Consider the following 22,932-nt stretch of genomic DNA (forward strand, 5'->3'; position numbering starts at 1 on the left):
TTTTTCAAAACTTATAAAATTAACAATAGATTTTTATAAAACATTCTATTTTTATAAGCACTTCGCTGGCACAGTGTTTAGTGTATTTGCTTGTTTGAATTCAAGTCGTACATCTTTTTTTTAATATAATGTATTTTAAAAGCTATTACTGTAACCATCATGCAGATAACCCCATCTTTCTCCCGACCTCCTTTTCCTAAATGGTCAAAACAAGTAATAGAATCATAGCGCATTGAGAAATCTAAAAGCATGAATAGCGTTAAATAAAAACAAGGTTAAGAAAGACAGTTTGTGTAGAAACACAAACTCAAAATCGGCCCCCGAAGTGGTCCACCCAGTCAGTCTTCAATATTTTCAGAAAGAACATCCGAATGAAATTATATCGAAGACAAATGAAAGATAAGAATGGAGAAAGAATGTTAACAGATCTTGTGTAGTGCCCCAACGGTCCCGCAGATCAAAGGATAGGTGAAAGTGAATGTAAAGTTAGATGTGAACCTGGCCTAACTAGTTCCACTTTCAGACCTTGTGGTCTATAGGGCAGATGATGTAAAGTTCATCTGTTTTTGTGGCCTACGGTTAACTAGGGTGTCATGTAGCCAGCACAACGACCAACCGCCTTTACTTTTCCCAACTAATGTCAGGTATCCATTAGAGCTGAGTGGACTCAGAGGCGCCCAAAGATTCCAAAGTTGAAAATCCCAGTCTTCACCAGGATTCGAACCCGTGGCCCCTGGTTCGGAAGCCAAGCTCTTTACCGCTCAGCCACTGCGTCTCCCCTGGCCTAACTGATGTCTTATAATTGATCTAATTGTTTTGAAAAGGCATAATCTCTTATTCGAATCCTCAAAAAAAAAAAATTGATTAATTTTGCAATATATAAAAAAGTTCAGGAAAATGAAGTTTACAAGATTACTATTCGTTTTAAATTAGGTGTAACTTATAATGCATACTAATTAGCTTTTTCTCTTTAAAAAACTGATTGCATAACTGATTTTAAAAATTAGATTTTTCACTTTCAGAAAAAAAAAAGTAGCCGTTGCATCAGAACTTTGAATGGTCTAAAATATTGTGATGTCGGATTTTCAATATCTTTTTTAGTTTACAAGATCTAAACGGGACGGACGGACAGACATTTCGCACAAAACTAATAGCGTCTTTTCCCCTTTCGGGGGCCGCTAAAAATTGGTAAAAATGTTTCTAATCGTCAAGATTTATTATTGTTAGTCTAGATCTATTACACATTTAATTACATGACTAATCCTAACTGATACAATTACACTTAATATAAGCTTTGTTTTTGTTTTTCGTATTTTTAAAAAAAATTCTTGTTTGTAAATATTATCATTTTATTTATCAAAGAAATTATTTAGATACCATAGCATTAAATTATCATTTGTAATTTTATCTTAAGACGCAGGGCAACAATTGGTGTACCCAACGATAGAGAACATGAAGTGATAATTAACTTTCCCAATGATCCTGCATTCACAAAAATTAATGATGATGGTCAAAATATACAGAATGTTCTTCAAGAATCTATGTTTCAACCAAGAAGTGCAGTAAGCTTTCTTTTTTACTATGTACACTTGGCAATAATATATTTGAAATTTCCAGATGTAAAATGTTTTCCTATTATCTGTTTGGCTTGTATGAATTAGCTCTAATGTAATTAATTTATAATTTTTACTTATTGAAAGGTTGAATCTATATATTTCACAAATCAATATTTTAATGTATATACTTATAAAAACTGCATTTTTCCTTGATTTTCACACCGATAGAAAATTTCTTTTTTTTTTTAACTTTTAACATTTAGTTATGGTTCAGTTTTTTTAGAATGTAAAGCTCAATTTAAAGTTCGATTTAGTCTCTACTTGTCTGTTTCCTTGATTTAGTCTCTACCTTGGGTCCTTTATGGGGTTGTTCTACTGGTCGCGATTCCTATCTTATGGAGGAAATAATGCACTTCTGCAGACATAAACGAAGTACGCCTGTCAGTGTGGGCGTACACTGGAAATCCTAATAGGGCAAATAGCTCATTGAGTCTTATAACAACCATAGAGGAAGACATCGGACATACAAAGGCAAATGGGAATTTAGAAAATTCATTTATAATGGTAGGCCTAATAAGTTATGTTTCTTGAAATAGATGGGAGAGTTCTCTTAACCCTTTAAACGCGTGTGGTAGATTAGCCTCTAAACACCAGAATTGTAATTCCATTTTGTATTCACTCATTGTAAAACAGCTCAGCAGTTTAAGGGTTAAAGTCCATACTAATTTTGCTTTAATCACTCTCTGGCCTGCTGTCTAAAAAAATTGGGCTATAGCATGGGCGTAGCCAGGATTTTTTTCGGGGGGTGGGGTTGGGGGGATTTTGTTCTCCCCCCCCCCCCGCCAAATATATATATATATATATATATATATATATATATATATATATATATATATATTGTTAGTGTCACGATCATCAATGGTGTTGATGTCACACTCTAAGATGATGCTACTGTCACGATCAGACTTGAACTATATTGTACCATCAATGATCGTGATTGCCGAGGATCTTGAAATGATCTTTCGATAAGATGATCGTATAGAAGTAGACAGATCTATGTTGATAATACGATCATATAGAATGTTGCCAATTGATAAGAGGATCATCTAGGTCTAGGAGTTACAACTTGACAAATATGATCTAAGTACGATCTAAATTCAATGAAGAAACTTCTCTTCGTTCAAAAACAATTACTTTAATTAATAACTTGAAAACACTATACACAAAATAGTTACAATGCTTAAATGTACTTGAAGAACTGATCTATTCAATAATATATCTGAGTCTTGATACGAATAAAATATATATTCTTAACTACATACAAGTTAGATCTTATCCCTACAAATATTTACAACCGACTAAGGCTATTTTGCATCTTCGCCCGGGTTTCAGCTCGTAATCACGTGATCAACAACTTACTCCTCCCAGACCAACCAATCATTGCAGTCTAATGTTTCCCTGTTATTTCGAGCTAAGTCGGCGAACAACTCAAAACTGTTACCATATATGGTCATAGTGTAAGTGACATATTACCCCCCCCCCCCCCCCGCTATCTTAAACATTTGTATGGTAATAGAAATGCGTATAATACACACAAAAATTATTATGATATTACAACTCATTTGGTTAATATTAATGTGAAAATGTGTACATATCCAAAAGTATTACATATGAAAAATAAAAAATGAGTTGAGATACTACAAAATGATTGTAGTTACACTGTTAGATGCTCATAAAAAATATGTATAATGTCTTTAAACATTAACAAGTTACTATACACTTGATGTCATATTCAAAATGAAATAAGGCTATACTAAAATATAATAAAGATTAGTAACTTTTCTTAGAACATATTACAAACTTAATGTGATAATAAAATGACGAAACTAGGTAATTAAATATATACATCTGGACAGTGTGTCAGCGAATACATTCAAGCGACCTGGTATTGTCTTGACATCAAAGTGGTAGTCCATGAGTTGTAGACTCCAAAGTGTTAATCGTCCGTTTGCTATCTTCTTTGAATTCAGAAAAGCTAGTGGTGCATGGTCTGTAAGTAGTGTAAAATGTGCACCCAATAAATATTTGGTGAACTTGGAAATGGCCCAGACAATGGCCAGACATTCACGTTCAATAGTGGAGTATCTGGTGAGAGTTTCCTGCTGATAAAAAACACAGGATGTAAAGTCCCTTGGTAATCCTGCATTAAACATGCTCCAATGGCTGATGAAGATGCGTCAGTGGCGAGATAAAAAGGCTTTTCTCGGTTCGGAAGTTTGAGTATACTGTCTCTGGAAAAAGTTGCTTTGATATTCTCAATTGTGTCTTGTAGTTCCGTAGACCATGGAATCTTGATAGGTTGACCCTTCTTGGTGAGGTTGGTCAATGGTGATGTGAGTGCTGTGTAATTAGGAATAAATGTTCTGTAAAAATTACACAGTCCCAGAATGCTTCGAACTTGTTTCTTAGTTGTGGGAACCTTGATGTCTAAAATGCGTTTGATGATATCTTCTTGTGGTCTAAGTGAGTTGTAGCTAACTCTATGACCTAGGAAAGATACTTCAGCCATGGCTAATTCTACCTTGCTAGGTTTTATCGTGAAGCCGTATTGGTGTATTATGTTGAATACTTCATGTAATCCTTTCATGTGTTCATTCCATGTTTTATGGAATATGCAAATGTCATCTATGTAAGATACTGTGTCTTTTCGTTGGTTCAGTATTCTATGTATAGCTCTGTTAAAAGTGCTGCTGGCGTTGACCAATCCGAATGGCATGTAGTTGAACTGGAATAGTCCGAATGCTGTTGTGAAGGCTGTAAATGGTTTTGATTCTTCCTTCATAGGAATCTGGTAATAACCTCTAGATAAATCTAGTTTGGTGAAGAATCTTGCCTCTGAAAATTGTGTCATAAGATCTTCAGGGTTAGGCATGGGGTATGAATCGAGGCGAGTTATTTCGTTTAATTGTCTGAAGTCGACACACATTCTTGGAGTTGATGCTTGTTTACGCTTGACAAGTACAATTGGTGCGGCATATGTTGAATTAGAATGTTCTATGATGCCTTGTTCTAAAAGTTGGTTGATTTCTTGTTGAAGGAAATCTCTGTACTGTATTGGTAAAGGATAAGGTCTTGATTTTGTAGGCTTGGAATCTGTAAGTATGATTTCATGTTCAACAATAGAAGTTTTTCCTGGAATATCTGTGAATATTTCTGAATGTTCTTTGAGAATGTTTGTTAATTCTTGTTTTCTCTGATATGATAATTTATCAATTTTGATATCATGCCAAAATTCTGTTTGCTTCGGTGATGTATCTGGCATTATGAAATCATTGAAATCATCCATATCATTTTCTTCTTCTTCAAGTATGACTGCTAAACATGACATAACTGTTTCTGTCTGTTCTGTACTTGTATCATCATCTGTTTCAGTATTGTACTTTTGTAGCATGTTGATATGGTATAATTCTTCTTGTTATGAATGTCAAATTCATAATCAACATCTGTTATTTTCCTGAGTACTGGGAATGGACCTTGCCATTATATAAATAGCTTGTTGTTCTTGTCTGGTAACAATATACATACTTTGTCTCCTGGTAAAAATTGTCTGAGTTTTCTGTTTTCTTTAGCTGTGGCTTCTTTAGCTTGCTCACATGCTGATATGACAAAGTTTCTGGTATCTGAGGCTTGCTGACATGCTGTTTCTGTTTCTGATGAATTTGAATCTGGTTGTATTGTGTATTCTTTGCTATTTGCATTGTTAAATTGGCGATCTTGTTTACCGTATAAGTTGTCTCTGTATGGTGTAGCACTAAAGGATAGAGTTCTTGGATTCTCGTATAAGACTTGAGATATAGAGTCTTTGTTGCCAATGGTTAAGGATGGACATGTGGGAGATGGAGATGGACTTGTGATAGGTAGGGATGGGCATTCAGTGAGTAGGGATGTCCATGTTGGCTTGCTCATCAACTTTGTGGCTTGACTTGATTGTATTGTATTGCCTCTGCGACGTTTCATTCGGCAAACATGGCAAGAGCTGACATATTTCTTGACATCTTTGGTGATGCTTGACCAATAGAATTCTTGGAGGATTCTTTTCTTTGTTCTGGTGACACCCATATGACCTGCATGTGGAAGATTATGTCCTGTTGCCAATATTTCTCTTCTGTATCTTTGGGGTACAAGGACTTGTTGTATTGTTTCGTTCTTATTGTGACTGTTCTTCATAAGAATACCTTTCTGAAAATATGGTTCATCTGTGAATTTTGATTGTTTGTTTGCTTGCGCCTTCTTATAAAGTCTTTGCAAAGATGAATCGATCTTCTGTTCATGTTTGAATTCATCATGCTGAAATTGTGGTGGTACATCGTCATTTACTGGTAATGTTCTGATTACTGGTTCTGACTCATTTTGAATGTTCTGTACTGGAGTCTTAGGTATTGATTCATTTTGGCTTGTTCGTTCTGATGAAAATTGTTCTTTTGGTTTGGTCATTGATCTGGTTACTACTGCATAACATTCTTGATTTCTTTCAATATTGTTTGCCCACTCTAAAAGTTCTTGTGGGGTGCAGTCTCTGACTCCTTCAATGTTGCCTATGATTAAGTCAACTGGTAAATCACGGACAACCAAGGCTTCGGTTGGACCGGTAAAGAATGGCGTCTTAATGTGTATTATGGCTTCTGGTAGACTGCTGACAGTGCCATTAAATGCTGTGACTGGAACTCATTTTCCTGTTAGTTGTTCTGACTTGACGAAACATCTCTTGATTAATATAGATGTGCTTCCGGTGTCACGTAGCACCTGTACTTTTTGATTTCCTACCAAACCTGGATAGAATTTAAGACCATTTGCTTTCGCTATGACAGTCATAGTTGAATGTTCATCTCTATCATTTCTGTTGGAAAAATTCTTCTTATATACATATCGTGGTCTGGAATCTTGAGAGTGGTTTCTGTAACGAGGTCTTTCATTATATCTTTGATTTCTTGTAGATTGCTTGCCATGGTATGGATTGCTGGTGTTAAACTGCTTTCTTCTGCATTCATGAGCTTGATGACCCTTCATATGACAATATGAACATTCAATAATCTTGGTTCGGCATTGAGAAGCAGGATGTCCTATGTTGTTGCATTTGTTGCAAATGATTTTATCATATTTTGTATTCTGTGAATTTCTTCTGTCTTGTGAATAACATACAAAGTTTTCATCTGCTGCTGGTTTGACTGGCTTGTTTGGATAAGCAGCTTTATATTGTCTGATGATTTTGGTTAACGTAGGAATATCAGAAGGACTTCTTTCAATTATATAGGATTGGATGTCTTCTGAATGAGCATGTGTGATATTATCAATGATGATATGTTGTCTGATAGCTTGATAAGTATTTTCCACTTTAGCAAGAGATATCCATCTATCGAACCACATGGTCATGTTCGAAACGAAAATTTGAGGATCGTCTTCTTGTTTCGGTCTTGAAGTATAGAATTTCTTTCTGTAGTTGTCTGAGGTTGCTCCATATTGACGTAGTAATGCTTCCTTGATATCATGATAGTCACTGCGCTCGTTGACTGACAACTGCGAACAAATGTCAACTGTTTTTCCTGTCATTAAACTGAGAAGGGAACTTGACCAATGTTCTTCAGGTAAGCCAGACGTTGTTGCTAGTTCCTCGAATCTAATAAGGTATGAGTCTATGTTATCTGTAGACTCATTGAATGAATGGATCTTTGACATGAGTTTATAACGATCAAAGATATTAGAACCTGCTTGATTAATGTTGGCTTCTGTACTTTTTGAGTCTTTTAGTTTATTTTCTTCATGTTGCATTTTCCATTTTTCAAATTCCATTTGTGCTCTTTCATGTTCTCTTTGTCTTTCTGCTTCTTGTCTTTGCTTTTCTGCTTCTTGTCTTTGCTTTTCTTCAGATTCTTTGTCTTCTTGATGTTTCTTTGCTTCATATTCTCTTTGTTTTTCTTCTTGTTCTCTATCTGCTTGGCGTTTCTTTGCTTCATCTTCTTCAAGTTGTCGATTTGCCCAGGCTTCTTGTTCATGTAGCGGTAATTTAAGTGCTTTTGCTCTGTCGAGTAATTCTAAGAATAATTGTGTTCTAATGTTAGGTTGAGAACTTGAATCCATTGTATAGTTCTTGTGTTTTAGAATATATGACTTGAATTTACAAATATAGTACCTTTTAAATATAACAATGTTAGTTATGCCGTATTAGGCTATGAAGTAGAACTTTGTTTTACAGTAGAAGTACTACTGGAGTCGTTGTAGGAAGTGTAGATGTATTCAACCGTATCAGGTTAATAAAATATTGCTGAGCCGTACAAGGCTATTAACTTTCTTTCTCTTGAGATTGTAGATCTAGTATAACTTGTAGTATTAAAGTCGTCGTTCTATACGATTGACTTGATATCGTTTAGTAGAAAAATGTCTACTTGATAGCTTATAGTGCCAGGTAATTGCTACTGGGTTTATCTTTATTATCTATAGTAATAATAATGTCAGTTGAATGATACTTGATAGATTATAGTGCCATGTAATTGCTACTGGGCTTATCTATAATACTAATGATGCCAGTTAAATGATACTGGGCTTATCTACTGTGTCAGTTGAATAATACTGGGCTTATGTTATGCCAGAACTGGGCTTATGTTATGCCAGCTAAATATTTCTGGGCTTATATATCGTGCCAGTTAAATAATATTGGTCTTATTGCCAATGCCAATACAATATAATAATATTAGATCTCGAGAGTTATAGTGAAAACTCTATCGTAGATCTATATCTATGATAAGATAAGATATTGATAACCAAACTGACCTTTGAACACAGTAGAACTATTCTCAATTTGAAGAAAATCGAAGTGTTGTAATTGACGAAGTTTCGAAAAATGTTTCCTTAGATCTTGAAAAAAAATTATTTTTTTTGATGATCTTTTTGATGATCTTTTGATGACCTTGTGATGACCTTTATCGAGTGTCGGAGGTGCCAGATGTCACGACCATCAATGTTGTTGATGTCACACTCTAAGATGATGCTACTGTCACGGTCAGACTTGAACTATATTGCACCATCAATGATCGTGATTGCCATTTGATCTTAAAATGATCTTTCGATAAGATGATCGTATAGAAGTAGACAGATCTATGTTAATGATACGATCATATAGAATGTTGCCAATTGATAAGAGGATCATCTAGGTCTAGGAGTTACAACTTGACAAATATGATCTAAGTACGATCTAAATTCAATGAAGAAACTTCTCTTCGTTCAAAAACAATTACTTTAATTAATAACTTGAAAACACTATACACAAAATAGTTACAATGCTTAAATGTACTTGAATAACTGATCTATTCAATAATATATCTGAGTCTTGATACGAATAAAATATATATTCTTAACTACATACAAGTTAGATCTTATCCCTACAAATATTTACAACCGACTGAGGCTATTTTGCATCTTCGCCCGGGTTTCAGCTCGTAATCACGTGATCAACAACTTACTCCTCCCAGACCAACCAATCATTGCAGTCTAATGTTTCCCTGCTATTTCGAGCTAAGTCGGCGAACAACTTAAAACTGTTACCATATATGGTCATAGTGTACGTGACAGTTAGACACTTAGTTTGTATTTTTAGTTATGTAGAGACGCACCATAGTAGACGCATTTTGAACGTGACTAGTGACGCTTTGACTTAGTTGGGTTGGAGGCTTCTTAGAGATAGTAGTATTTCATAAGGTTATGACGTATTTTATCGACAGAGACATCGACTGTGGCCTTTTGTGGATTAAACATTCTTTAAACTGTTCAACTGCGTTCCAGACTCGTCTCTGCACTGTTAAATAGATGGTGTTTGTCTACTTGTGAGTAAACTCGCATTGTAATACACCCGCACAAGAAACCCTGGCATCTGCAAAGTAATTAGTCATAATCTGACAGGCATCAATAATTAACTACAAGACAACGCTGTGAGCTCCCACAGCGCGGGGCGAAGCCCCGTTGCCAGATACTATTTCTTGTATTGAAAGCCAACAAAATACATATTTTTCTGAGGTATCTACAGTGTATTATCCTTCTATTAAAAAGTTTAATTTCAAAAACCTAATGTGCTATTCTTACTGACGTAGATCCTCCCGTGCAGTTCGGCGAATTAGGCAAGCTATTTCCACAAAAATCTGTCACTGGCAATGTCTGAAGCCTCTTCCCACCTGCACTGAGGACCTTCATGAAAGTGTGGCGCCATGTTGTACTACGATGTCCCTGTTTGTACTTTCCTCGTAATGGCCTCCATGTCATCGCAACTCTTATTATGTGTAATTCATTGTATTGGAGAACATGTCTCGCAAACCTCATGCGACGCTCTGTCACAACCTAACAAAGGGGTCGACTCCCAGTTCGGTATAGGATTTCCTTGATTGAGACTCGATCTCTATAACTGAGTTCTAAAATCCGTCTTAGCCATCTTTGTTGAGCCACATTTAGTCTTTTCAATTTCGGCAATTTCACTGCACTTTATTAATGGAGCCCAGTCACTGGTAGAAATTTGTAATCATTCTTGGCCACTCTGTTGGAATTAGGTGACTATAGTTTGTTTTAGATTTTATATCGAAAAGGGAAGTTATATCGTCGAAATAATCTGTTAAAAGGGGGGGGGGGGCTTTAAACTAACAAAAAACTTTTAACAAATTCAAAACCCCTTAGCTACGCTCCTAGGATTTAGTGACTGTATTTTACTTTAGAATAATATTGAAGAGAGAGGTTGTCACCCTCAAAACTCTCTGTAGGGGGATTTTAAACTTAAAATTATCTGGAGGGATTTTAAACTTTAAAAAAAGCCCTACGATGAAGGGGGATTAAACTCACCCCCCCCCCCCAATTGGCTTGGCTGCGCTCATAGAATTTTTAGTGTGTAATTTGCTTTTTTTAAATATTGAAGAGGTATGTTTTAGCATCAAACCCCGCTGAAAAGGAGGGGTTAAACTCAAAACCCTTTTGGCAACGCTCATAGCATTTTGTGTGCGTAATTTGCTTTTTTTTATATTGAAGAGATATTTTGTTAGCTTCAAACCCCGTGTGACGGGCCTCGTGTATGAATGGCTTGTTAGGTGTCTATGGGAGGATTATTTTTGAGATGCCACACACTGGGCCATCAGAGATAAATCGGGAGCAGGCACGCAACAAAACAAACAATGGAGAAAGATACAAAGTTGTAAAGAATTAATGGATATTTATTTACATTAATTACAAATAGAAGTAAAAAGGGGAGGTTGCATCTATCTCATATCAATAATATATTTAGTCATCACTCTTTCACTTTATAAGAGTAAATGTCACTTTTGTCCTCCGGACTTATCTGGTTGTCCTACTGATGCAGCAGCTGGCTGTGCTCCTGGGTAGAGGTCTGGCAGCTGGAGGTGACGCTCTAGTGGGTAGAGGGATGACGGTGATTCAGTTTTTGTGGATTCTCAATCCAAAGTTCTGATATCTGTTGTGGGCACGGTAGGGCGGGTGGCTGGCTACCGTGGGCACAATTGGGCTGCGGGCAGGGCTGATCTGCCGTGGGCAGCGTCGTTAGCATGATAGGTCCAGGGCGAAGTTATGACGTCTCGCATAGACAGGTGTTCTAAGGGGTCGTAGTGCCTAATAGGTGTGTAGTATATAGAATGTAGTCAAGCAGGTTGACAAGTGGGCTGTCAAATAGGTTTGCTGGTAATGCCAAGTAGGCAGATAAATAGGTTGACCTAAAATAAACAAAATCATAGCAAAAAATCAGCAAATAAACTTCGACTCCCCCCCCCCCCCAATGCGGGGGGGGGGGGTGGATTTCGTCCGTTTCGGGGGGTGAACCCCAACCCCCATTGGCTACGCCTAAGGGCTATAGCTCAGCACAAGTTTGCCATTTAATAACAGTTCTGATATCCCTCACAGGAGAATGGAAGATTTTTTGCTCTTGCGAGTAACGTACGGATGGCAGAGACTAGTATGTAGCAATTTGAAGTCATTGCGAGTGATTGTAGATAAATGGCTTATGGTGAATTATATCGGCTACAGTGTTCTGTTCGCCATTGGCGTCTTTTTTTTTATATTTCTTTTCTTGTTAATGTTTCATGTATTGTCTTCGACAATCAATAGGTGTGAACATTTTCAACTTGATCCGAAAATGGGAAGTGGGAGAAATAGCTTGTAGGGCCTGCAAAATGTGTACCAGTCAGACAGAGTTATAAACATTGAACAAATAAATCTCCCTTCTACACACTACTGGTCTGTTCGCATGGGTTATTTATATTCCCACGCAATAAAAAGAACACAATAAAGTAAGAAAAGTAAAAGTTGTAACGGGAGGGGGAAAGAATTTTCACATTAATTAAATTGAAGCGTACTTTTTTTCCGTTTTAAAGGCGTTAAGTCTCCCCTTCGAAACATTAATATTTTATATAAAGATGAAAAGGCGGGGGGGGGCGTAGATCAGGTCAGTTTGAGACCATGACCTAAGGTGCATTGTGATACCTGAGTGCTTGCTTAGTAGTGCAGAGAGGGAGTACTATTGTTCTCAGTCTGAAAATGCCCACGGCACCTTTTTTTCGGGTTCAGGTACATAAGTTTGCTTTATTTATTTCTTTAATATTTAAAACTTTGTCTCTTATTTTTTACAAGCTTATATCAACTCTGTCTGTCTGGTATAATGTTTGTACACAATATTTCTCCCATACCCAATCTCAAATCACGGTGAAATATTGCACAATTATTTCTTGTACTTGACAAAACGAGAATCAATTTTTACAAATAACCAATTAGTTAAATAATTATTGGTAATCATTTTGCTTGGTATCGAACAAGGGAAAGAAATTGTACTTGACAAATGTAGCGGTATAAGTTGATCTAGGTCGTAACTTAAAATTTTGAAACAAACAATAGATTGTAATAAAACCTTTTTTATAAGCACTTCGCTGGCATAATGGTTAGTGTATTGGCTTGAGCCCTCGAGTTCGAATTCAAGCGCGGGAAATCAAAAGGGGTCAGTGATGTCGGACAAAGATGAAAGGGAAAAGGGTGTAGTGTAAGTGCCCTTCTCATTTTAAATAAAAGTGTGTTCGTTGTTGATCCTGTGAGGTTGGAGGGTGCCTGACATGTAAATTAGTTTTCAGTCTACAGTTGGGTGTTTTTGTCATTGCATTGTTGTATAGCAATGACGATGAGATCAGTGGTACCCTTATGATGTTGTTATTGAAATGAACAGAGACGGGCGTGTGACAAGCGTGGTTATTTTGTGGTCGTTTTATGAGGTCTAGGAGATTTTGTATTTGCTCCACACTTGCAAATTAAAATATGGTGGTATTTTACAAAGGGGGTGACAAATGAATATGAACTAAAATAGACATAATTCATCCTAAGATGTTATAGCCAAGTGGTCCGAGTGTAATTAGGCCCCTTATCTTAACTTCAGAGTCAGGTGCTGGTGCTGTAGTTGTCTGTTGATGGGCTGGCGGAATGGGTCCAGGCCGTGGGCAGTCCAACTGTGTGTAGAGGCAGAGATCAGCTGTGGCTACTGACAGCAAAGCCAGTGACGGGTCGTGGCAAACGGTGTTGACGTAGACTTCTGGCAGGAGTAGGTCTGCAGCAAAGGCGTAGACTTCTTAGTAGAATATGAGAAGGTCTGCAGCAATGACGTAGGCTTCTGACTCTGAGCAGAATATGATATGAAGTATGAGTACCTATGGATACAAGGCACCAATCCAAAGGAAAAGAGAATAATTGTGTAGAGCTCAGAGACAGAAGAATGGTCTTCTCTCCACCATATCTCGACAAGAAATTGTTTCAGACGGGCCACGCTGAGGAAAGTCAATAAAAATGTGAGACAGGGGAAGGGAAATAGTGGTGGGGAAATAAGCTGACAAGGTGATGTAAACAGACAATTTGACGCCGTCAAGAGGAAAGTCCCCGTTTGATTCCAGACGGGGAGAGACATTGCGCAGAGGTGTGAATTGGGAGACCAGGAAACTTGAGAGGCTTGTTTGCTGGCTTCCCTTTGTCTTCCCACTCAGGTGGTTAGAGAAGGTGAAGGGGAGATGATCAGAGCTCAGCCCAAGCGAGGAGGATTACGCGTTGACACTGGTCAGTGCGAGTCTCGATCAGGGAAATTGCTGTGGGCGGTTTCTGTAGATATCCCTTTGAACTGACCAGCCACTACCCATCAAAAGGGAAAGCGTCACTCGTCCACCACGGTACGTGACGTTTTGGCTTCGCCGTTTTGGCGCGACCCGTTTTGGCGACGGGGACGTTTTGGCTCGAGATATAATTTGACGATAATTTAATAAGCACTTAGTTTTTATAACAATGTTTATTTCAATCAACCATAATATTGTATGTATAGTATGAATTCTAACACCGTTCAGCGAATTGTTTTTTTTTTAAATTATAAAGGTTTTGCTTATTTCGTGAATATAGGCCTATAATAAGTCAGATTCCTGAATGGTAATGACATCTCCTCCCCCTTATTTATTTGTGAGTTCTGCTTATCGCACTGGATGACATTTTTGGATTTCTTTCTAAAAGATATTTTTTTTTATTTGACATTAGTGTAATATACTGTTATGATTCCGACATGCGCACCTCCATCCAGGCTAGTGCAGAGGTGCGCACTTCTAGTAACTAACCAGACTAGAAAAGGATGTTGACATTAGGAGACAAACGATCTCCGCCCAAGTTGAGAGCCAATAAGGAGATGCTGTACTCAAGGCAGATGCCCTTTGTGTTTGTCATGTCTCCGTGTAAATAAACGTCTATGTCTTGTTGATTTGCCTCACTTCAGTTATTACAAATGGTGTCAGAAGTGGGATTATAGGCAACTCAACCTATTTGAAGCTATTACATCAGCTCTCAATTAAAGAGATAAGGCAAGAGCTTCGGGACCGAGGTTTAAAATCCCTCGGTAGCAGGGAAACGCTCACGGATTGTCTGCGGCAAGCCTTGGTCGATGAAGAAGAAGATCCGGAGACCTACACATTTTAAATTGAACTTGAGATTGTTGAGCTCTTTGGCAAGATACAGGAAGAAATGGATGCAATGCGTGAACAAATTAACAGGATAGGGAGTAAGGTAGATGAAAGTGTATTGCAAGTGGAAGGACAAATAGACCAAAGTGATAAAATTGTGCCGCAAGCAAAAGGAGGAATAAACTCGTTAGGGAAGGAGCAGTTGCCTGATCAGGACTGTGGCTGCACAAACAGTGGTGATGGAGGCGCTGGGGATTGGAGCGCCGTCTGTGTCTGTGTTGTGAGCAAGTCTTGTGGTTGTGACTTTCAAAACGACAAACGTGACAACAATTACTGTGATGATCTCAACGGAATGTACCGAATTGAAGGGAAAGAGACAAATGAAGAAACTGAAGTCTGTTACGGGCCTGAAGCGTTTGTTCCTGTTGTACCTGTTACCAGTACCTTAACTGAAGTCTGTTATGAACCTGAAGCGTCTGTTTCAGTTGTACCTGTTACCAGTACCTTAATGAGCTGGACTGATCAAGATAACGTTGGGTCTGCGTTCAAGCCTGTTGCTATGGACCTTAAAGATCACTGCCTATCTGCCGGTGCTCACGAGGGAAATTCGAAGCTTGACAACTGCATCCAGAAGTTTAGCATGAACTGTACGTGCGGCGCATCACACATAGAATTTAGATGCCAAGAAAACCACCAACAAGGCATGTGTACTTCTACCATCATCATCGACATTGGCATAGATGAATGTCAATCAAACCACTCTAAATCTGAGCTGTCAAGAGGAAGACATTTTCCACATGAACCTGAAGAGACCTATCTTCTGGACGTGAGACTGTTAGCTGAGGATGACTGCGGTGCATTGGACTTTGTTTGCAACGTGGCTGCATGTGAACCTGCAGCTCCCTTGATAGGCGTCTGTCGGGAAGATCTGCTGAGACAGCGTGTCCGATCAGCGGCTGAAGAAAACAGTGCTCGACACTATCTCTTTGTGTGTCAAACGGCCACGTCATCGTCGCAACAACAGCCTGGTCAACTGGAGAAAGAGAAAGCGGCACTGGAGAAAAACAATGCGGATGGCTTCCTGGGGAACACGCTCCCTGCCGCCTGTGGCTCCCACTTATCGACCTCCACCTGAACTGTCGGCTGCAGTGTTTCTTTTCTGGACGAAAAGTGCTAAGACGGGGGCAGACCAATTGTAATAACTGAAGTGAGGCAACTCAACGAGGTATAGACGTTTATTTACACGGAGACATGACAAACACAAAGGGCATCTGCCTTGAGTACAGCATCTCCATATTGGCTCTCCCTACTTGGGCGGAAATCGTTTGTCTCTCCCTAATGCACTAGCGGATCCAGAACTTTGAAGTGGGGGGGGGCGATTTTTTTCCAAACCCTAACCCTAACGCCCAATAAACCCTAACCCTATGCATAAACGTGCGTAGAGCGCGCGCGCGCACACACACACACACACACAAACATATAAATATATATATATATCATTTCTCAACCTTCGTCGAAAACAAAACAACTGGGGCAGCGCTATAAGGTTCTCTTGTGGGGTTCGGGGCGAAGCCCCGACGACAAAAGCGTTTTCTTGCTTTTTTCACTGTAGAAACGTGTTCTCCTGACATCTGCAGCTCATTATTCATCAATGGAGTTCGGGGCGAAGCCCCGACGCCAAAAGCATTTTCTAGCATTCTTCATTGCAGAAACGCATTCTCCTGACATCTACAGCTCATTATTCACCAATGGAGTTCGGGGCGAAGCCCCGACGACAAAAGCGTTTTCTTGCTTTTTTCACTGTAGAAACGTATTCTCCTGACATCTGCAGCTAATTATTCGTCAATGGAGTTCGGGGCGAAGCCCCGACGCCAAAAGCATTTTCTAGCATTCTTCATTGCAGAAACGCATTCTCCTGACATCTACAGCTCATTATTCACCAATGGAGTTCGGGGCGAAGCCCCGACGACAAAAGCGTTTTCTTGCTTTTTTCACTGTAGAAACGTATTCTCCTGACATCTGCAGCTAATTAATCGTCAATGGAGTTCGGGGCGAAGCCCCGACGCCAAAAGCATTTTCTAGCATTCTTCATTGCAGAAACGCATTCTCCTGACATCTACAGCTCATTATTCACCAATGGAGTAGGGGCGAAGCCCCTACGACGCCCCTACGACAAAAGCGTTTTCTTGCTTTTTTCACTGTAGAAACGTGTTCTCCTGACATCTGCAGCTCATTATTCATCAATGGATTTCGGTGCGAAGCCCCGACGCCAAAAGCGTTTTCTTTCATTCTTCACTGCAGAAACGCATTCTCCTGACCTAAAGCTCATTATTCATACTATTAAAAAGGACCTTTCGAATAATGTTGTACTTGAAAAATATTCTAATATAAATGTATAGGCCCATAATACATTGCAAATAAAACTGATTTGTTCCTTGAAAAGATAGGATACCCCACATATTTAGATTTTTGCTTTGAGGATCGCCGCCGAAAAAAAAATTTTTTGATAAATAGTATTTAAGAAAATATAAGTATAAATTGTGATTTATAGTCCCAAATTTATTTAACTAGAAAAATATCAGATTGAGTAAAGGTTGGGAAAAGGCGACTATGACATTGTTATTTGAGTTTAGAACTCATCTCAATCATGACTTTTAATACTGAAATATTTCGTTTGAATTTTAACTTTTCCAATGCATAGTCTTTCTTAAAATAATTATGATAAATTCATGTGAAATTACATAAACTTTGGTCTGGAAATGGGAGGGGCGGTAGAGTGAAAACGATTAATCCTCGCTCCTTTAATAATTTCTGCTAAAGATTGATTGGGCATTAAAGAATAGGTATGGGGCGACTCGATATAAGAATTTAATTTATAGTATATATAAATTATATTAGTGATAGATTTTTTTAAATTTTGTAATTTCTTAACTATAATACAAAAAAAAAAGTATTGATTTGTCCGATTGGGGAAATGCGATTGCATGTATCGCCCCTCCCACCTGGTACAACCCTTTTTCATTTACTAATGATACAATTTGAGATTAGAGTGTGGTACGACATAATATACAATGGGTCACATATCAATACGTAGTTTATATTATATAGATGTTCAACTAATTTTGTTCACAAACTATGATTCTCCACAAAAATAGGACCGCTCCCCCCCCCAGCACTCAGAGGGTTAGAGTGGGGAGGGCAGTACATGCAATCGCCCCCCCCCCCCCTCACCCCACCGAATCGGCCAAGATACCAGAAAGGGAGCGACATAATATACAATTTATATATTAATTCAACTAATTTTGTTCACAAACTATGATTTCTCCATAAAAACGGACCGCCCCCCCCCACTCAAAGGGTTTAGGTGGGAAAGGCAGTAGAGGTATTCGCCCCCCCCCCCCCACACACCAATCGGCCAACAGGGAACGACATAATATAAAGATCGGTTAAAATATCAATAACAAGTTTTAAAAATATAGATATTTAATTGATTTTGTTAGCAAGCTGTGATTTCTACAAACAATTTGGACCGCCCCCCCCACTCGAAAGTGTAGGGGGGGGGGGCGGGATTGATACCATCGCCCCCTCCCGACCCCACCAAATCGGCCAACATACTAGAGTGGGGGGGGGCGAAATAATCTAAAAATAGGTTGAAATATAAATAATTAGTATATATTTTTAACATAAGTAATAAATTCGTATACCAATTGTGTGAATCCTATACTAAAGTTGGTCCGCCCCCTGGGGGGGGGGGGGGGTTCGGCGAGTGGGGGGGGGGCGATCGCCCCTACCGCCCCCCCCCCTGGATCCGCCAGTGCCCTAATGTTGACATCCTTCTCAGTCTAGTTTATCACAGTGCGCACCTTCTAGCTTACATGGCGGTGCGCATGGCATAGTTATAACATTGCCCCCTTCTTAGAGCTTTTCGTCCCGAAAAGAAACAGTGCAGTAGAGGTTTGACAGTTCAGTTTTCCGCTGTCGATGCTTCCTCTTCTTCCAGTTGGCCAGTCTACGCTTGAGACGATATCATGGTCGCTGCTTCGACCTCATGACGATAGTCGCTGATGCCAGCCATCTATATGTGCTTATTTACATGACATCACAGGTACACAAACAACATCTATCTTAGGCAAAGTCTTTTCACTTCGGCTCTCCCTACTTGGGCGGAAATCGTTTGTCCCTTCCTAATGTTGACATCCTTCTCAGTCTAGTTTATCACATTGCGCACCTTCTAGTTTAGATGGCGGTGCGCATGGCATAGTTATAACAATACGAACTAGCTAAGTGTCACACTTTAATATAACAAAACCATGTTAACATCTAAAGCTCTAATACGCTGAATGACGACAATAACTCCACACATAGTAAAGATCAAGACACGGAATGTGGTCAGTACAAACTCTAACGTGAATCCACAAATATAAACAAGCACTATGGGCGACAATAGATAGAAACAAATTCACGACACTAAGATACTTTGAAAAGATATGTTTTGAGAAATAGGGTAGGGGTGCTTTGGGTGACACATCTAGCATTGACGTCTATCATCGTTTCATTTTGTTTTTGGTTTTTGTTTTTAATTTTAAAGTAATATCTTAAAAAAACTTTTTTGAAAATAAAAGTGTGCCTCTTAATAAACACACATACAAAAGCCAAAATGTTTATTAAAGAAAATGATGTGAAAAACAAACACACATTTACATTTAGTACGTGAAAAATGTGTCTTAACACAAACACTCATGCAAAACATAGATATGAATAATTCTTTTAAAATAAATAATACAATAAACGTACATAATGTAATTCGCGCCAAAACGTCCCTAGCACCAAAACGGCGCCGCCAAAACGACCTTCGCGCCAATCGGCGGCGCCAAAACCTCCTGCTTCGCGTTCACCATGACATGTCCACTATTTCCAGTGTCTAGTCTAGTCTAGTTTGGTATGTGTCAAAAAAAGGGAAAGGTAAAATGTGATAACCTGCTTGAAAGGGGAGGGGTTGAATTGGAGGGGGTGGTGGTGGTATTGGTGGTATTTGTTTTAGCGCTCGGTGGGATAATTTAGGAAAAATAATTATTAATAGGTTAAATAAAATAATTATATGCTTGGACCTGAGTGATACCTTATGTGAGCTTCAGACATGTCGTCACAGGGCTTAATTGCAAAATTTTGAATGTCTCTTATGTGTTCTTGGAGTCGTGTTTTTAATGTCCTGCCTGTGTTTCCAATATAGATCATTTGACACCTTGAGCATATAGCATATATGGCTCCTCTACAATTTCAGTTAAATTTGCCACTGATCTTGTTGGTCATTTTAGGACAAGTGATGGTGGGTGAGGCGAGCGTGTGTTTGCAGGTCTGACAGTTACGTCACTTACATGGCCAAATGTTGGGGAGTTAAGAGTTTAGTGTGCACTAGTATGTCTTGTAGGTTTTGGTCTCACCTGAATACCACAAGAGGGGGGGGGGTGAAAAGACGTCGGGAGTATGCCTGACATCACCCCCACCTTCCAAAATCCCGCGCTTTTATACCAGTGTAGCTCATTTCTGCCTCGACAGAGAACAACATCGGACAGATAAGTTAACTTAAACCTATTTTGTGTTTATTGTTTGTCTTTTTTTGTTTTGTTTTGTAGCTGATGAAGGCCTTGTGGCCCAAACGTCCTTTGTTTTACTCGTAAAATGTTTTCCAAGTTTCGGATGTTCCTTCAGAGTTGATGATAATTTACTTCCTAGTCCAAACCTCCTGCAGAATTTTGAACTTTGTTTCCCCATCTCATATTTATATCCCCCAATTAAGTATTTTTTACAAATAAATTTGTTATTTTAGGGCAAAAAAAAAAAAGAAAATATGTTTTCAAAATAATACATATATTAGCCTCCAAGCTTCCCATAAATTCACACCACCCCATCTCATTATTTTTTGCTCGTTTCCTCTGGGACAAGTGATATGACACCACTCTCCATTCTGTGATTATAACAAAAGGGGTAAAATATTATATATACATAACATTAAAAATTAACAATGCCAAAAAAAAAAAAAACAAGATTACAAAGACAGTTTGTATGGGAACTCAAACTGAAAATCGGCCCCCGAAGTGGTCCACCCAGGCAGGTAAAAAGGCAGGTTTCAATATTATCAGAAGGAAATTATATCAAAGACAAATGACAGAGAAGAATGGAGAAAAAAGGTTAACAGATCTTGTGTGGTGCCCCAGCAGACCAAAGGATAGGTGAATGTGAAGTTAGATGTAAGCCTGGCCTAACTGATGTCTTATAATGAATATCTAATTGATCTCATTGTTTTGATAAAGGTCAATCTCTTATTCCTCAAGAAAAAAACATTTCCGTAAAAAAAAAATGTTTTCTTTTGGTTAAGTGTTCTATGGTGTACATCTATTTAGTTCAGTAGCTGGTGCCTGCTGTTCACGCGATATGAAAAACTACTTATTAATTTAATTGAGGTTTTAAATTATGTCCAACTTATATGCATACTAAATAGATTTTTTCTCTTTAAAAAATAGTAAACATTTTTTTTGTGATTATAGTACTTAGTTTAACAGAACTTACATAACTTAAAAATACAAATGTAAGAAAAAAAATATTTTTGACAAAAATCTACAACTGTTTGCTTAAATTTGTCAAAAATATGGTATACTGCCTTGTGCCATAATATAGAGCCTCTCGTGTTTGTTACTATTAATAGTGAATAGTTGTAAAAGAGGTGTATTTTGTGAAAAAACTGCTTGCATAAGTGATTTTAAAAGTTGGATTTGTCGCTTTCAGAAAAGAAAAAAGTAGCCATTGCATCAGAACTTTGAATGGTCTAATATATTATGGTGTCGGTTTTCACTATCATTTCTAGTTTACGAGATCTAAACGGGACGGACGGACGGACGGATAGACATTCCACACAAAACTAATAGCGTCTTTTCCCCTTTTCGGGGGCCGCTAAAAATTAATGTGAATTCATTTTTCTAAATATCATCAACGGACATTCTAATCTAAGGCAGCTTACCAGTAACTAATTACATTTCAATATGTCCATTACTTATCATATTGTCATAAGCTGAGTAGCAACTGCTTGATTTGTGTAGCATTGAGCCTGTTAAAAAAATGCATTTAAAATGAGGTCATTCATAAATACTTTCTTCTTCAGTGTTAAGAAGGAACAACTTTAAAGTTATTGTGTTATGTCACCACATACTTTATCTAAAAACATCTAGGATACACCAGTTATATGAAATAGTATATAAGGAAATGTGCATACATTTCGACAATTGAGGTAGAATTTATTCTTGTTGAATTTATTTAATGAAAATGTTTTAATTTCAATTCGAAGATTGTTTTCTGTACTTTATCTATTTCAAATCTATCACAAATGGAGAAATACAGAATAATTTACTATAAATTAATATTAGACAAAAAGTGCTTGTCATCCAAAAAAAAAAAGAATATCAATTTAAAATTAAAATTTGTTGATAAATTGTCTTTGTGAAAAAAAAATCAGAAAGTCAAAATTACTATTTTACAAATTTAATAAGTCTAAATAATTTTATCTTTAATGTAAATACAAAAGCTTTTTTTTTTTATTTTGCACAGATGATGTCTTAAAATTTTTTGTTTCAAAATCACTTTAGTACCTTTTAGTGCTTTCATAGCTCAACTTTTTATGTCTTACATATTTTAAAACTAGTATTATTGTGTAATACTGATATTGAGCATATTATTTAAATACTTTCAGTGGGTCAAAGAGCGTCGGCATACACTAGCAGAAATCCACAATCATCCACCATTTCAACATGTTGAGCGTGAACATCTAAGACATCTGTTTAGTGACATGCATAATCAAGCTAAGCTGGAAGGAGCCAAAAATAGCATGTATACAAATATTAGTGAGTCAAAGAGAGAAAGGAGAAATATTAGTTTCTCCACATTAAATCTGCCCCAGGAGAAAAGGATAGCAGAGTCAGCGTCTAACAGTAAGTATTTATCTGTATATGATTATAAGTACCTGGTGACTGAGTCTCGCTCGATTAGATGATTAAACTTTTTTGATGGCGAAAATGTGAGACTGGGAAATGAACACCAATATAAAGATTTGTCTCTTTTCCAATGTCAAGCTCATGGTGATTTTTTTTTTAAGTTTCCTAAATGCCCTTCCTGTCAATTAAACTGTTACATTGCTTTGTATTGCAACTTTCGCTTCAAACTGTTGGTACAAAATGAGTTAGAAGGCTCGATAATCTTCTGTATCTATTTTGAATTTTACTTTACTGTAGATCATAATTAATTTTCTTGGCGCTATTAGGTCTACAGTGAACCATAGATTAACGCACATTTGAGAATTGGGAAATAGACACACGAAAGAGATA

At 37.8% G+C, this 22,932-nt stretch overlaps 1 protein-coding gene across 3 annotated transcripts in view; it reads left to right on the plus strand.

Moving 5' to 3' along the window:
• The window catches only part of LOC106070408 (sodium/hydrogen exchanger 2-like), a 199,614-nt gene that overhangs the window by 121,812 nt on the left and 54,870 nt on the right, over positions 1 to 22,932 (plus strand). For all 3 annotated transcript variants that reach the window (XM_056036080.1, XM_056036081.1, XM_056036082.1), the window contains exons 10-11: positions 1,415 to 1,562; positions 22,302 to 22,539. In XM_056036080.1, coding sequence (XP_055892055.1) covers positions 1,415 to 1,562; positions 22,302 to 22,539 — 386 coding nt within the window. The remainder of the gene's footprint in view (positions 1 to 1,414; positions 1,563 to 22,301; positions 22,540 to 22,932) is intronic.

This window comes from Biomphalaria glabrata, chromosome 7, assembly GCF_947242115.1.
Source record: "Biomphalaria glabrata chromosome 7, xgBioGlab47.1, whole genome shotgun sequence".
NCBI lineage: Eukaryota > Metazoa > Mollusca > Gastropoda > Planorbidae > Biomphalaria > Biomphalaria glabrata.